Source organism: Polypterus senegalus, chromosome 17 (assembly GCF_016835505.1).
Source record: "Polypterus senegalus isolate Bchr_013 chromosome 17, ASM1683550v1, whole genome shotgun sequence".
NCBI lineage: Eukaryota > Metazoa > Chordata > Cladistia > Polypteriformes > Polypteridae > Polypterus > Polypterus senegalus.
In genome coordinates this window covers 17,575,133-17,591,325 of record NC_053170.1, presented here as the reverse complement: position 1 = coordinate 17,591,325, position 16,193 = coordinate 17,575,133, and the positions used below count along the sequence as shown (strand labels likewise).

General features: G+C 43.2%; 2 protein-coding genes across 9 annotated transcripts in view; one reads left to right on the top strand and one right to left on the bottom strand.

Annotated features, from left to right (window-relative positions):
- LOC120517377 (trafficking kinesin-binding protein 1-like) overlaps positions 1-2,439 on the top strand; it is an 87,678-nt gene extending 85,239 nt beyond the window's left edge. For 5 of the 7 annotated variants that reach the window (XM_039739648.1, XM_039739655.1, XM_039739650.1 and 2 more), the window contains one exon: positions 881-2,439. In XM_039739648.1, coding sequence (XP_039595582.1) covers positions 881-1,367 — 487 coding nt within the window. In that variant the 3' untranslated portion in view covers positions 1,368-2,439. The remainder of the gene's footprint in view (positions 1-880) is intronic. The other 2 variants (XM_039739654.1, XM_039739651.1) reach the window with 1 other exon arrangement.
- Positions 2,440-3,161: 722 nt separating this feature from the next.
- Positions 3,162-15,602, bottom strand: LOC120518124 (gastrin/cholecystokinin-like peptide). Of its 2 annotated transcripts, none has more exons than XM_039740729.1 (3): positions 15,440-15,602; positions 3,816-4,051; positions 3,162-3,468 (listed from the first exon to the last, which is right to left on the bottom strand). In XM_039740729.1, exons 1-3 carry the CDS (start codon positions 15,460-15,462, stop codon positions 3,344-3,346), a joined length of 384 nt encoding a protein of 127 aa, XP_039596663.1. In that variant the 5' UTR covers positions 15,463-15,602; the 3' UTR covers positions 3,162-3,343. The 2 variants fall into 2 exon arrangements, with proteins under 2 accessions (XP_039596663.1, XP_039596662.1); XM_039740728.1 differs by lacking the exon at positions 15,440-15,602 and adding an exon at positions 13,366-13,441.
- Positions 15,603-16,193: the final 591 nt, after the last annotated feature.

Here is a 16,193-nt window from a genome sequence, read left to right as displayed (position 1 = left end):
CGTGTGCCTCTGCAGACAGGAAACAAACACCAGAGACAAAATACATATAGAATAAATACAAAAAGTGACAGCAAGTGTATGTACTGCTCAAGGTAACAGTTGTAGTAGCAGTGAAGGTGACAAGATTACTGATTGTTCAAAAGCCTAATTTCAGTTGGGTAAAAACTGTTCTTGAATCTGGAGGTGCGTGTTCGGATGGACTTTAGATGCTTCTCAGATGGGAGGAGGGTGAAAGGTGACAGTGCAGCATGGCTGGAGTCTCGCTGGATATGGTTTAACTTCCTAAGGCAGCATGTAGTGTGGATGTCATGGATCGCAGGGAGCTGAGTGCTTGTGATCTGCTGAGCTCTGTGATCCTGAACTGAGCAGCTGCTGTACCAGGGTGTAATACATCCTGTGAGGATGGATTCCACAGCACACCTATAGAATCGATGAATAGTTACATGTCAATTAACTAATTACGTTGAGGTTATGTATTTCGGCGTTCAAGCAGTTAAACCAGTTTTAGTTTTATTTTCTTACTGGTACTTTGGGAGAGAAGTTGCTGCTCACCAGTCCACAGTGGTATCAATTCCCCTTTGGTTGCTTACTGTACTCCTAATTAGACCGCTAGAATCCTCTTAACGCCATCCCCTAACCAATCAGCTGTCTTAATCTTCACCTGCTGTCTGTCTTCTAACACTAACAATGTCCTGAGTCCTTTCACTGAACCTCAGTCTATAGCCTTAACATGGCATAAGCGTGGTGGCTAATATTGTGTGTCACATGGATTACAAATGCAACTGCTCTTCAGAAATGTCCAGCACATCAATCCATACTCGTCCATGTTTGGTATGGAGGCATGTGTTTCTTATTCTGCCTTTCTTTCTTTCCTTCCTAGCCTTCCTAATCAAGGCCTTTCCTCTCGTTGGAGTTCTGGAAAGTTAAGGGAGGCTGAAAGCAGCCTCCTGCATCAGTGCAGACCGTCTGAGTCGGTCACACGCCAACGGGCGCACACCTGGACACTGAGCACTTCGCTGGGATTGGCACGACTACTGCAAGAGCAGGGCATCTCGGCAGCCAGTGGCCGTAGGTGGGAGCACCAGCTGCTTTCTGGGCCACCACGGAACACTTCCTTCTGCAGTCCACCTGGAAAAGATGAGACATATGATGGAGCTTTTGCACAGCCTGGGGTAACAAAGCCAGCTGCTGCCACAGGCCCTGTTTTACATGCTCAAAGCTATAAAAATATTTTTAGCATTAACTTGTTGGAAAAGCTGAAGAGCCTTGGGTTGTACAAAGTGGCAGCCCGGGGACTGATAACCAAGAAAAGTGGAGCCAAAGAATCACCTGCACAAGGAGCTACAGGACAACACTACAGCCATTAGAGGGCACCATTTTGTATCTTTATATTTCAATCTTAACAAGTGGACACTTTTAACATAAACATGTGTGTATGAAATACACAGAGCTATGAATATAATGTTTTACATTCATACCTGGCAGATGGTTCGCTGTGCGGACGGGCATTAAAGTGGCACAGAATGGCATAGGGTTTATTGAAGCTTTGTCAGACTCCTAAAGCCTACAATCTCCTAGAAGAGGGAGTCACCTCCTGTTGTCACCCAACGTCACCCATTTGAAAGCTGCCTAATGTGCACACACACCAAAGACTCTTGTTGCAGCTCATTACATCAGGAATGCCACTTGACCTCAGGGCCAAAGAAGGATAGACTGGCATAGTCAATCCGTCTGTGATATTGATTGACTTATACATTTTGGGTGTTTTGATGTAACGTGCATCCTGAGATGGTCATCAGTCTGTTATTAGATGGCACAGTTAATTTCCACAGGAACTGTTGGTACAGCATGGCTTGAGATATTTTGCCTGTTGTTGAAGGACTGGGGGAGCCACACACTTTTTAAAGAAACTGTTACCTGTGACAATTGTGCCCTTCATGTTTTATATTAAAACGTAATGAGAGAGTATTCAGGGGGCAGAAAATATGTGATAGGGTTGCCAGATAGATGATCTGGGTTCACTTCCTGAGGAATAAAAGCCATTGGCATTGAAGTATCGATAACTTTTAGGAACAAAATAGTAATTGTGTCATTTGTTTCTGTTCCATGGAGCCAATAAGAATAATCACCAACAGCAGAGACAGTGTGTTTATTTAACAAATGGCACGAATGGGCAATCACACAAGTCATGAAAGTCCGACTCAGATAAGGGGATCAGAGTGGACTATCAGAGATTTTCTTGCCCCTTATCTGACCACCCCTAAAGTACAGTGTCTTGAGGCTGCACTTTTTAAATACCACATAAAGACTGATCTGGAGGCTCTTACCTGGCATTTAACTCCCGTCCATTTAACTACTTATTCTCAAAGGCCAAGGGTTCAACTTTTTGGGAGCCTTTACATCTCAAAACAACAATCTGAATAAAATGTATAAATATCATTTGTGTTAAAGCCTTTTATGTTATTAATCTTTGCTTGTGTATATCTGTGCTTCCTGAGTCTGTTTCTGAGGGCATGTCTACATCTTTGTGGGTCTTCATAGTTTGCATCGGACATCACCTGGGTTGAACTCCAGATGTGCTATGCTATCCCTTGATTGAGTGGTCCTGTCTTTGCCCTTCTCATGCACTTTTTTTCAGAATTTAAATTTCAGTTTATGTTAGGTGCCAAGTCTGAATTGAAAAACTACATTGGTTACCTTTATATCAGGTACCCAGTCTGAACTGAAAACTTTGAAGCTGAAAATGTGGTTGGTGCTCAGGGGATCACATTCTGTGTGCAGACATTCCACCAATCTAATCTCCCTTCCTCCTGTTCTCTAATGCAGAAGTTGAGGACCATTTGATTACAGTGTTGGACAACTGGTCCTTATAAAGGTGTGGTGAACTGCTCACTCCTGGTGAATGGGCACCATGGCCGAGTTAGTCTGCTGAAGCCACAACATGGTAGACTTACAGCTTCATTAGACACTCCTTCATGCTCTGCACATTTCCTATTCCCTTGACCAGTAAGTTGGCTCTGCTCCGCAGCCAGTGACTTACAGATACACATGAGGGTAACATGTGACTCCCTGACAGACATGCAAGTATAAATATACCCATGACAGAGCTAGCTGACTCAGCAACAACCTCAGTTTGGCAAAAATAACCCAAGATAAATCTATGAAGTACAGAATGTAAAGTCATTTTTATTTGAATACATTAGTGAAACAAGTGTGTATAGTGTATATTGCAGGTTGGTTGGAGACTCATTCTAGTATCACACCTAGGGCTTTTGGAACAGAACTTTGATTCCTACATCATCCTTCTCTTGGTGGCATGTTGAGGGGTGATCAGAAGTCTTGCTCAGGAGTCCTGCTCTCCATCACCTGTGCTGCGACGACCAAAGTCCATCCAACCGTTGTAGTCACGATCAATGATAGGGTGGACAGAGTTCATTACATGATTGTACCCCTCACTGTTGGAGAGCTCTGCAAGAGTGTACAAAAGTAAAAATGAGTTGTATTTAATATTTCATCTCTCAAAGAATCAAAAAGGGGAAAATAACTGAATTTGGCACAGCTCTCTGAGGATCAATGGGGTGTTCTGATGGAGGTTACAGTTTTAGATTGGTTATAGGATGTCATATGGTAAAATGGCAAAACAGGTATAGCTGGATTTTAATTTAAAATCGACCTGAAGCAGTTAGATAAAAACGCAGTAAAGATTTACTTGATGCTACCACACCAAGGTATCCAGCCATAAATACTGAAAATACTTTGTTGTACTACCTGTTGACAGGTGTAAAGTACTACATAACCTTATTGGTGTTACGTACCTGCAAGCATTTGCGGGATGTATTTGGACATGTACTGTCGCTCCTCTTCAGTCAGTGAGTCCATCCAGTCTCTCCGGACGATACGCGCTGGCAGCCCCCTGTCCTTCCCGCCGGTCCTATGTGCCACAGCCTTGCCAACTGCAATTAGAGATTCCTCCCGGGGGCGCGCTGCACAAATGGTGACAAGCGCGCACACGCCGAGCAGCGCACATGCGTACACCTTGCTGCTGGTCATTCTGTGAAAAGGCAGCGAACAGGAGGTGAGACACTTTCAAAAGAGGGTTCCGATGAATGTATCCACCCACCAAATAAGCCCGCGCTTCCGTTTTCGCTATTTTTTGATTGGAGAAAGCAACGAGTCAACGCACATCCGGTTTGTACTTTTTTTTAACTTTGTTTACAATTTGAGGAGTTTATACAGCGTTTATTGTACATGTCTTTGTAAATTGTCATTTTGCGTATTTATAATATATCTTATTTGATTTGCTTACTACATACTGTTCTTATTTATAATCTTTTCATGTTTTTTCCTTTATATCTGGTTTGATACCTGAAAGTCTTGCATACAATTAGAGTTATTTCATTTTATTCAGACTTTATTACAGTTCCTTCTGGCATTTGCACAGTGATTTACTTGACTTTTTACTTAATATGAACATTCCTGTTTACTATTAAATAAAACAGTCTGCTGTCAGATTTAATGCCGGATTTTGGGAAATGTACTCTTATTATGATGGAAATCCAGACCTTTTACATTAATTAGAGGGCTCCTTGCTTTCACAGTAATAAAATACAAAATACACGGTCACAAATACGCTTTGGGATCATTTCTGCATTAGCGTAAGACACCGTAAATCGGAGTGTTGATAATAAATGTCATGATGTACTGAATTCATGAGGCAGAAGTGCATAATAGACGAGAATTTTAGTTGCGTCAAGTATATGAAGTATTAAAATGTGTTTCAGGTGAAATGTTTAAAAGTCTAAATAGTCTCAATTAGTACCTATAAATGATCAGAAATCAATAATCGTTAACCTTCAAAAAGTCCAAAACGATACCCCACATGTTTGTTTGAAATTTGTCATTTTTAGCTTATACCGAGTGTCTCTAAGAGGGCTAGGAGCACCGGTGAAGAACAAATATAAAAAATATAATCAGTAACCTCGAAATATACTAAGACGACACTCCACATGCCTTTATTACCGATGGCAATTTTTCAAAGTTTTGTGAAAGCAGCAACTTTGACACCTCGTAACCCATTAGGGAGTGAACCCCTGGGGTCGATCGATACGACCTGCACAACTTTAAGTCCTTCAAGTTAGTTTTGCTATTAACCTCTTTATCGTAGGTGTGTACATTCTAGCGCAAAATATGGTCCAAAAATGACCTAAAAAATAGGCTTTTCAGTTCTAGGGGGCCAGAAAGAGAGGAATCAAAAAGCTCGACATCTTGCGTAACTGGTCATCAATATGAGTCGAACAACATGTCATATGGGTTTGGGTGATTCTGGAACCGGTGAGTCAGGATGCTCCGGACAAAAAACTGAAGTGATTTCATAAAGCGAACGTAAGTAAGTCTTACGAACATAGTCGATGTAAATAATTGTTTAGCATTTACTATATAATATAAATTCCTACATATGTATATTTTTTTTAAAACAAATACTAGAACGTGATTTTCGACCTTTGTAAAATGTTAATGAGGCATTTCTGTGTAATATTTTCCGTTTTCGTCTATGAGGGCAACAAAATCTGATAGGAATATCACTTATGTCTGCCCTCTTCCCTACTCAGGCTTTTGAGAAAATTTGATAAGGCAGCAAAACATGGCAGAACACCGCCTGTCCTATCTATGTGTCCGCGGTGTGTTTCTCTGGATTGCCATGTGTGCCACAAATCATCTGCAAAAGAGCAGTTTGGTTAACCTGAAGCGATATTTTGCCAGCTTTAGTGTTCTGCATATGACATTTAGATTTTTATATTCTGTACATACAGTATTTTAACAGCATGTATTGCAATTACAATATTCAACATTACGATTAATAAATGCGTTATGTACAATTTAGATATGGGACATCTCTGTCATTAAGATGAGCAAATGCAAAACTCCTAGTGAGAATGGGCTTCTCTGTGCCCAAGCCAGACGCCTTCTAGATTTTGAGGAGGGGTCGCGCTTAATGCGTGCTTTCTGCTCAGCAGAGTACCATTTATTTTACCAAGGGACCAACGCTCATCGGTAGAAATAAATCCCGGGACATCTGCTGCGCAAGTTGGCACACAACTTGAACAGGCACGAAATCTCCTGGGCCCGACTTCGCGTAAAATGTGCAAGAAGTCAACGGAGACGCGGCGTCCACCATTAGCATAGTAGATGAAGAACTTGGTGTTGTCGGTCACGTAACGGGGGTGTCAAATTAGGTTTGATTTCTATTATATTTTTCTACTGCAGGATCTGAAAAAATAAGAACAAATCTATTTGATAATCAGAGTGTTTAAATTGTGTACAGTAAATAAAGAGTGCGACTTTCAAATCCCAGCCTCAAGACCACATTGTTACTATAAACTTCATTTCGTATAGTGCCGTACTAAAGGCACTTCACGATTAATTATTTTCAACAATTAGATAAGTTCATTTTGATGTGCGTTTTACTGAGTTTTAATTTAGATGATCTAAAATGGTGAGAAGACGATTGGAGTGTTTACCGGAAAGCTAAAAACAAAAATCAACATAGTATAGAAATGTTCGGGTTGAAGAATATCTCGGCATAGCAAGTAAAAGCCAGTCAGCTAATGCTGAACGGGGAGAACAAACTACACAGAGGAAGACCCCTTCGGGATTCGAAGATATGGCTCGGTCCGATAGTAGCCCTGTCCATACATATATAATATTATATTGTATTATTATTGCGTCAAGCCGTCACTTATTGTAAGCACTGCCATAAAGTGTCAAGCTAAGTAATGCAAACTTAAATGATCTTTTTTCCCTAAATTGAACTCGGTCATCCTTGCCTTTTCGTTCTAAACTCCTACGCGTCGCCTTTTCACACATGCGCCTGTTCATATCAGGTTCTCCTAATTCCTAACCTCCGTCATTTTCATGTTGAACCCGTTCTTTTGATGCACATTCTCTCTCATACGCAGTGCCCTCCATCGTTCACCGCTATCGGGAGCGTCACTCATAAAAGTAAAAGTGCCAACGTGGTTCTTCAGGCTGTGATGCCATGGGGGGAACAATTTTTGGTTCCCAAACGAACCTTCCACCTGAGCGTTCCTGAAAGAGCCTTAATTTGTTTAGATCAGTAATGGGATCCATAAATAACCATGCATATAAGGGGAGTTCGTTTTTTCTTGATCTGTCCATATCCTTGCTCATCAGCCTACCTTACATTAAAGATTACTATTTTATTCGCATATTAGGAACTTTTTTAAAGCCCAAGAACCAACTTCATATACAAAGAAACCTTTCCGGATTCACATTTTCTTTTGTTTGTTTCTGTAAAGCAATGTGGCTACAAGTAACCACACAGCCCCGTGAAATGCCAATACGGACCGTTATTTTTTTTTTTTTAAGTGTGCGCATGCGCAGTGGCCGTGCACCCAGGCACCTTAAGACCTGTTATACTGTCTCCTCAGCCATCCCGCACCCCCAGCACCCTGCGCCTCCTTCGTTCACGCAGGTGCACCTCATGCCCACCATGTCCTTACCTGTAGCTTCCCGTGTCTGCCCTCGCGTTCTCTGCCCAGGCTCCGACTAGAGTTTGTGTGCGCTCTTCTCAGCCGCTGCCCAGCTCTTCTTATACCCTTGCTGATGACCCGTCCGGTAGCTCCTCCTCGCCGGCACCGGATAGCACCTTTCCGGTTTGGTTTACGTCAGCGGAGCACAGGGCAGCAGTGAAAAGACCGACCGGGTACCCCACACGGTCCCGCCTGATGTGTGTGACGGGATCCTAAGAGGGCACATCGCCTGGGACAAAGCCACTCATTTACGACTGCAAACTTCACTGGGTTTAAAGACCAGGAGCCAAGGGGTTAATTTGGGAGAACTGGGCACAGGGGCATGCAACGCAAGTTGAGAAAACCGTTAAACAAGACACAGTAACTTCTGAGCCGTCACTTCCAGAGATATTCAGACGGTGTTTTCAGAATTGATTTGTTAAAGAAAACTATCAACGAATAGATTACATCGATCGAGCTTCTGACGAAATCCCCAAATTATTCACTCGTTATTGAGTTTTAGGTTGTTGGCACAACATTTTAAGAGTTCGGTTCACTCAAAAGTTGACTTTAAGGATGGTTGGGGTGATGGAGTGATTAATTAAAACCCGGACGTGAGGCCGTTTCACGCACACTCTTTTCACGGGTCCCGAGAAAACTGGACAGGACAACGCGGCCACGAGCAGAACCTGCACCTGTTAAGCAGAATGAAAGTGAAAAACAATTCGATCGGCCCATATAGCGCCTTACTGCAGTGAAAACCTGACGAGCGATTTACGTGTAGAGTGGTGTAAATGAACGATCCCTGAACTTATGTCCTTCGTTTTGGATGGAGGTCGCAGTCCCCAGTTCTTCTTAGGACATTCATTTTAATGGGTTCTAATCACCGTAAATGATTAACCCCTTCAGTTGTACCCCGTGAGGGGAGCAAAAAAATCCTCGAAGTCCAACGCAGGTGTGGCTGTCACCCGATCAGAGACCCTCAATGCGGCATCAGGAACCGCGAGCTTCACTTCGTTTTTATTTGCACCCGTTGTCAGAGGGCATGTAAAGATTAAAAATACGTTCAAATAAAAATAGGAAATAACGACAAACTCATTTGATGGAAACTGCACACACACACAAGACTAAGTCAGCACACAATGGCAATTCCTGCGGGCAACCAAGGAGAAGAACTGAAAACTTCAGGAAAAAACCTTGCAGACTGGTACTTGAGGGTGGCACAGAGGTTGGCGCTGCAGCCTTTCAACTTCAGGGTGGCAAATGTTGCCTTCATGCCCAAGTCTGCTGTCCGTCCGGTGTGTTTTCTTGCCCTTTTCCTCTCCAATGTCACCCCCAAACCCCCAGAGACGTGCACGCGCGCGCATGTGTTTGATGAACTGGACACTCTACACTGGCACCGTGTAGTGGGCAGCTTCACGTCCTGCGCCTCCTGCTCCCGGGGCTGGCACTTTACCACAATCAGCAGGTTTAAGAACATTTGGGTGAACAGAATATGTAAATCTTCCTAATTTATAACACGCACCAATAACGTAAAACAAAAGAACATTCACAAACCCGGCTACTTCAGATCTGGTTCAGCTTAATGTAAAACACGAGTCTTAAAAAGCAAATCAAAGTAGCCGTTTTTAAATTTTTTTTGTTAATTAATGCAAATGACCGACAGGCACAGAACTTAGAACCGAGTTTGTACTGCTGAGAAGTTTCGAGGTGAGAATGACACATTCTGTAGTCATGGCTACGGCGGGCGGACACGCGTTGATTGGCACCTGAACTAAGAATTTCATTGTTCTCTGTATAGGACAAGAACAATACTAAAATAATTTAGAAAATGTACGTTTTAAGTCAATTCATCAAACAGTAAATATCTGAATGGGACTTGTCAAGCAATGTATACAGTTTACCTTCTGCTTGCAAGGGTGGCAAAGTGGCGCTTCAGAACAGTGCCATAGGGGCACCATTTATGGTCCCAAAAGAGCCACTGCTCTTGGTAGCCCCCCCACCCCCGTGAAAATAGCATCCAGTCTCGGGGGGGCCTCATGAAACAAATCGCTGAGGACTGCTTAAGTACTGTAAGTTGAAATGGGCAGAGGTGCCAGTGCCGAGTACTGGTGAGGAGGGTAGTGGCCCACTTCAAACACTGCCTAGCAAGATAGAAAAGATAGAAAAAACCTGTAGGGAGCCGCTGATATTGTACACAGGGGGACTGCTTTTTAAAACCAGGGACCCCCTTGGGATTATCATTTATATGTGATTATTAAAAGAGGAGGATTATGGAAGAAGATGAGTCAATGTGGCAACCCCTAACAGGAGCAGCCGAAAGACGAAGAAGATTAAAGGAGAAGGCTACAGATCTAAATGAGTGAAGGCTCTTTCATGGACCGTCATGTGGAAGGTTCTCCTATGGCACTGGCACCTTTATTTTTGTCAGAGTGGATGTGGCTTTTCCTCCCACTGGCTTGAAGATGTGTGTCTTTGAATAGCTACCCATCCCACCTGGGTGACTGTGCCCTGCTCGTCTTCCTGGGCACCACTGAGATGCACTAAGCAGCTCTGATTATGTTATGTGAATCGCCTTATTCCATCCCTCCGGCCCAAATGCTCCTGCATCTGCCATACCGCCATCCCTTGGTTACCAGTCCATTGCCCTCCTCATCGTGTACACTTGAAATACGTTTTGTGCCCGCTCCTCTGTGTGCCATCCACTTGTGACGGTGCACTCTGTCAGATCGATGCCGGCATAGCAGTCACACATTGTTGTAATTTATTTTGAGGCCCCAATTCGCAGTTCAGGAGGAACTCTGCGTGGAGATTCAGAATTAATGGCATCATTGTGCTTCTTTGTCTCTGCTAATTCTTATTGTGTTTGCGGACCAAAGCGATGCCATGCAGCCCGGGCCTTGGCGCTCCCCGGAGTCTTTGATCTCGTGTTTGATCTCATCTGACGAGACTCTTCATTTCTGTTATTTCAACGATTGCCTGCACTTTTGTGAAATTCTTCCTCCAGATGTCGGCCCCCGGTCTTTTTGCCCTGTTGCAGGCACTGCCACTTGAGCCCAGTTTATTGAAACCAAATCTTTTTAAGCCCTTGTCGTTCCGTTTATTAATGGCAGCATTTTAGGTCATGTCTTAATGATAAAATGTTTCTATTATTCAGGAAGCCTGAATGAGTAAACATGGATGCATCGATATAAAACAGTGGGGGGGAGTGAGTGAATTTGTGTATTTGGGGGTCCTCACCACAGGACAGAAAATCTTGATGCTCAGCAAGATGACAATAAAATTACAATGTTAGAATAACAAAGGAGACAAAGCCAGGAAAAGCAAACATCGGCCCCCCTGTTGCCCATGGCATGAAACCACCCACCCTTCATATACTGTATAATATGCCCTCCATAATGTCTGGGACAAAGACACATTGATACACGATGTAATCCTCTGCACCACAGTTTCAAATTACAAATCAGACAATTGAAATGTAATGAAAGTGCAAATCGCAGACATACAATTAAGGGGATCTGCTGACATTTTGGTCACACCACACTTATTCTATATGGTCTTCCCCCCATTTCAGGGCTCCATAATGTTTGTCCATCACAGCAGTTTGTGATTCCTTAGGTGGGTTTCGTTACTTCTTAACATACCTCAGTTGGCTTCTACTCTTTGGAGTCTGCAGTTTAACAAGAAGAGCTGTGCCATTGAAAGTCAAAGGAGCCATCATGAGGCTGACAAACAAGAATCAAACTACGAGAGACATCAGTAAGACTTCAGGATGACCCAAATCAACTGTCTGGAATATCATGAAGAAGAAAGAACGCACAGGTGAGCTCAGTAATCGCAAAGGGACTGATAGGCCCAGGAAGACCACCACTGCTGATGGCAGCAGAATCCTCACTATGGTAAAGAAAAAGCCCCAGCCACCTGTGTGAGATCAGAAACAGTCATCAGGGGCAGATGTGGACGTGTCAGGGACGACAATCAGCAGAAGACTTCATGAACAGAAATACAGAGGCCACGCTGCAAGATGCAGACCAGTAGTTAGCCAAACAAACAGGATGGCCAGATTACAGCTTGTGAAAAAGGACTTAAAAGAGCCTGCAGAACTCTGGAGAAAGGTCTTGTGGACGGACGAGACAAAGATGAACCTCATCAGAGTGATGCCAAGAATGAAGAGTGGAGACCATAATGAACTGCCCGAGAGCCAAAGCAGACCACCTAATCTGTTAAACATGGTGTTGGGGTCTGTTATGGTTTGGGCATGTATGGCTGCCACAGGTCCTGGCACACTTCTCTTCATCGATGATGAACTGCTGACGGCAGCGGCTCACTGAATTCTGAGGTGTAGAGAAACGTCTGATCTGTTTGAGTTCCAGGAAATGTCTCCAAACTCAAGAGGACGGCACTTCATCCTACACCACGATGATGATCCATACATACTGCTGAGGCAACACTGGAGCTTTGCAAAGGTAAAAATGGACAATTCTTGAATGGCCAAGCCAGCCCCCCGATTTAAATCCAATTGAGCAGGCCTTCCATATGCTGAAGAGAAAACAAGTGGACAACCAACAAAACAAGCAGGAGCTGAAGATGGCTGCCTTAGAGGCCTGGCAGGGAGCACCTGCTGACGTCTATGAATTGCATGCCAGGGATATGCGACAAAGTCCTAAATATGACGGCTTTAATAGACCTGCCACTGCTGTGTCCTAAACATCATGGGGACCTTGTAGCGAAAGTGTTGTCATTTCTACATGGTGGGACCAAAATGTACGCAAATCCCCAAAACTGAAAGTCTGCAATGTGCACTTTAATCACAATGTCTGAATTGTTTGGTTTGTAATTTTCAACTGTGGAGCAGAGGATTGAATCAGGGAAGAATATGTTTTTGTCCCAAACATTGTGGAGGGCACCGCAGACCACTGCTAGAAGATGGCTGTGTGATAACAGTGAGCCCACTGCTGCACATCCAGCTTAGGTAAAGAAATAAATAAAACAGACGCACTGAGCGCTCCACCCACTTTCAAATTCACTTCACCCAGTTCAGAGTTATGTGTGGCAGTTTCAGGACCCAAGCCTGGTCGGGACGCCACTCCAAATGCAGTGGCTCAGCCTGACAAACTGCAGCGGGCAACTTAGAGTCGCCAGTTCAGACAAATCTGGGAAGGTGGAAGGCCAAAATTAGTCATCAAAAAGTTCACTCACAAGATCTCCACAATCATGAATAAACACTCCAGTTCAGGGTCGCGAGAGGCCATGCTGCCCTGCACACCATGCCAGTTCGTTAGAGATGCCACTTGCAATCACTAAGGACCAGTTTAACATCGCCACCCGTATTCTTACCTGGCTTATCCAGGCCAGGGCTGTGTGGTATGGCAGGCCGTTCTAACATTTCATTCCTTTAGTTTGATATCTGCTTTCCAAACATTGATATGATGAGCTTTGAATTTGATATCAGGGCTATACAATTTGATTAACACGCTTTCAAAATTTGATATCAACTTTTTATAATTTATCGCACTTTTGAAATTTGATATGATAGCTTAAATGCTAATATATGCATTTTAAACTCTCACATCATATTTTGTCATTTTGATATTATGTTTATGAAATTTGATATCCGCTTTTAAAATCTGATTTTTATTTTTATATTTAAAACCTGGATTTCAAATTTCAAAAGCTGATATCAAGGAAAATGGATTAAACGTTAGAACGGCCTGCCATACTGTGGAAGCTGGAGCCTATCCCAGGAAGCATCGGGCACAAGGCAGGAGCAACCAGTGGACTGGGAAGGAGCGCACCGCAGATCACACACCGGGGGTTATGAGGACTACAGCCTTACCTTGATGTCAGCATTACAACACGAGGAGAGCCCTCCGTCTCCATATGTGAGCCCCGCTGCTTCAGATCCTTTGCAGTGGCGTAGCTACGGGTGGGCGGATGGGGCGGTCCGCTCCGGGCTGCACATTTTTGGGGGGCGGCATTATTGGCCAAAAGGCTCTGTACACTTCGTGTGTAAGCAGCAGGGTTCGGAAAAATATCACTCATGAACTAAATAAGTATTTTGATCCTCAAATCCTTCAAAAATCATTTTCAGCCTGTCCTTCTGTGACGGACTCAGAAACGGCAGTTGAAATTTATGAAGCAGTAACATAAATATATTAAACATTACACCGATAATAATTTCTAGGAAGATAAACAGCTAATGTAAAATGTATAATTTCGTTATCAATCCGAATGCGTTCTTGCTCTGCTCTGTCACTTGAACACTACACTGGTTCTGGTTTTCGCAGCGTAATTATGTTAAACTAATAATCAGAACACGGCTTATCAGTGCGTCTATAATATATTCTTGTATAGGTTGATGATTAGAAATAATTATATGCTATGTAAAAAATTATTGGTGTTTCCCTATATATGAATACATATATGCAAAATGTATCTTAATTTTTCTCTATACGTCATTTTAATTTTCTTTTTAAATAGGTTAACATATTCATATATGTTGGATGGCGGCAAATTGAAACCCCGCCCCGAGCGGAACGAACTCGAGCTACGTCACTGCTCCTTTGACCTCAATTGTGTTATCACACACAGAGAAGACTTGTACCATTTCATTTGGATGGTTGCACTTTTTGTCCAGTCTTCACACTAGTAATCCAGTGGTATGGGTGACAAAACGATGCATCTGTGTATCAAAAAAAATAATAAATTAAATTCTACAACCACACACAGAAAGCCCACGGCATAGAAGTCTGGAACTTTCTTTCCAAATCCACGAAGATGTGGAGTCGCCAGTGCGATATAGGGAGCGGAGCTTTATGCAAATCTCGAATAGTCACACACATTAATGTCGTTAATCAACGCGATTCAACTGCGTATGCTGAAAACAGTCACATCAGGTATAGAATATACAAAAAGCGTTAATTTTGTGTAAGATTAACCTAAAATTGGGAATGAAGACCTCAATCCTCGAGGCCGATTATTATCTTCTGTTATAAGAAAATCTTTTAATGGTTTTGTTTCAAAAATAAAACATCCAAGACAGCCATGTCGACATAATTAAAGGGTACGTAATAAATAAATAGAATTTTAAGTTGTTTTAACTTAAATTTGACTAATAAAGCCTACAATCCCTGTCAGCTCATTTTCTTGAGTGCACCAGGAGACAAAGGGGTCTCCTCAAGTTGACTGAGTAACAATACTCTGTACACCCCGAGAAATAATCCAGGGGTCTTTTAGCCAAGACGTAAGTAAATACAGGGCTGCCGATTCAGAAATTCAAATGTTCTGACTTTGCTACACTTTTTGAATTGCGCACATTCGTTAATACGTTGCGTGGACACAATAACAGCAGTCGTTCATTCACTAATAAAATAACAGAAGTGGTAACTTCATCAGCTTCATTTGAAACAGGACGTCCCGTTTACACGTCTACCCGAGTCCATGGACAACACTGTGGGGGGCGCTGAAGCCCTCACTTAACACGCATAAAAATCGGAATTCTTCAGTGCCATTTTATGGTTCTTTACTGTGCTGTGTGATTCGTCACTGATCCGCTGTTTGACCAGCCAACATGTGCTTCTGGGCGGAGGCGGCCTTAGTGGTGTGCGGGGCCTACGGCTGGCCAACCCCACGCGCGGCCGGTTACGTCAAACGCTGTTAACTGTATGTGTTGACTGAATTTAATAAAAATAATGTTAACATACGCCGGATTTCCTCATTACAGTATTCAGCTACATTTTTTCAAGATAAAACCAGGACTTTATCAAAATATAACGATATAATCTATTAAAAAAGTGCAACTCATAATTCATGACAATACCACGACAATGCGAAATGCGATGAAATGAGCAGGTCTCTTCCAGAAAAGAACCCAAATTCTCGATATGCAGGATGTCATAGTCATAACTCACGTTGATGTCATGTCAGCCGTCATGTAAGGTGACCAGAATATTTTGGGCCAATCCCCCTGGGGTGGGGTGGGGGTATAGAGGAGCGTAGACTACTCCCCTCGTGTTCTGTGATTGAAGTTCTCCCACCACTGCCGATGGAAAACTTTGAGTCGCACACGCTGCAAATCACAACAGATGCATCAGGGGTCGGTCGCAAATACGGAATTTCACGCTGAAGCCCATCATTGAACTGACACTTCCTTTTAGCACTCGTGTTGAATCACAGGGACCAATCACTGCGCCAAAATGCAGAAACAACAGGTGGAAGAAAAGAGCCGCCACGCTGCCTTCGCATCCAGAAGCAAGCCACGTGTAGACACAGCCACAGGCTGAGGCAGAGCACGGTGTGCCTCTCTTAGAAACTACAGATCACGAGTAGGGATTCTAAACACTAAAGAGTACAAAGCGAAAGCTTATCACGTGATTTCTCGCCAAAGTTGCACGATGCGGTAAAGCTTAACCTCCGTGAAAACACCGCGCACGCGCGCCGAGTTCAGATTATCGTGGTGATGAGATGCATTCAAAAAAATGAACCAGCTGAAACCGGGCATGAAATCTTAAACCGGGGACATGTTTCCGAGTGGGGACAGCTGTCCGATAAAGGGGACTGTCCCCGGAAAACGGGGACGGATGGTCACCTTACCGTCATGTCATTAGCAATACGTGTTTTTGTGCATTCATATTCGGACATGTTTATGGCCTACAAATAAAATGT

What these genes read in the sequence shown, in the direction of transcription:
- LOC120518124 (XM_039740728.1), bottom strand. Translation starts at nt 13,409, where the DNA reads ATGGAGACGGAGGGCTCTCCTCGTGTTGTAATGCTGACATCAAG. An exon ending in GTTGTAATGCTGACATCAAG is followed by an intron (nt 4,052 to 13,365) that starts GTAAGGCTGTAG and finishes GCCTTTTCACAG; the next exon opens with AATGACCAGCAGCAAGGTGT. An exon ending in CATCCCGCAAATGCTTGCAG is followed by an intron (nt 3,469 to 3,815) that starts GTACGTAACACC and finishes ACACTCTTGCAG; the next exon opens with AGCTCTCCAACAGTGAGGGG.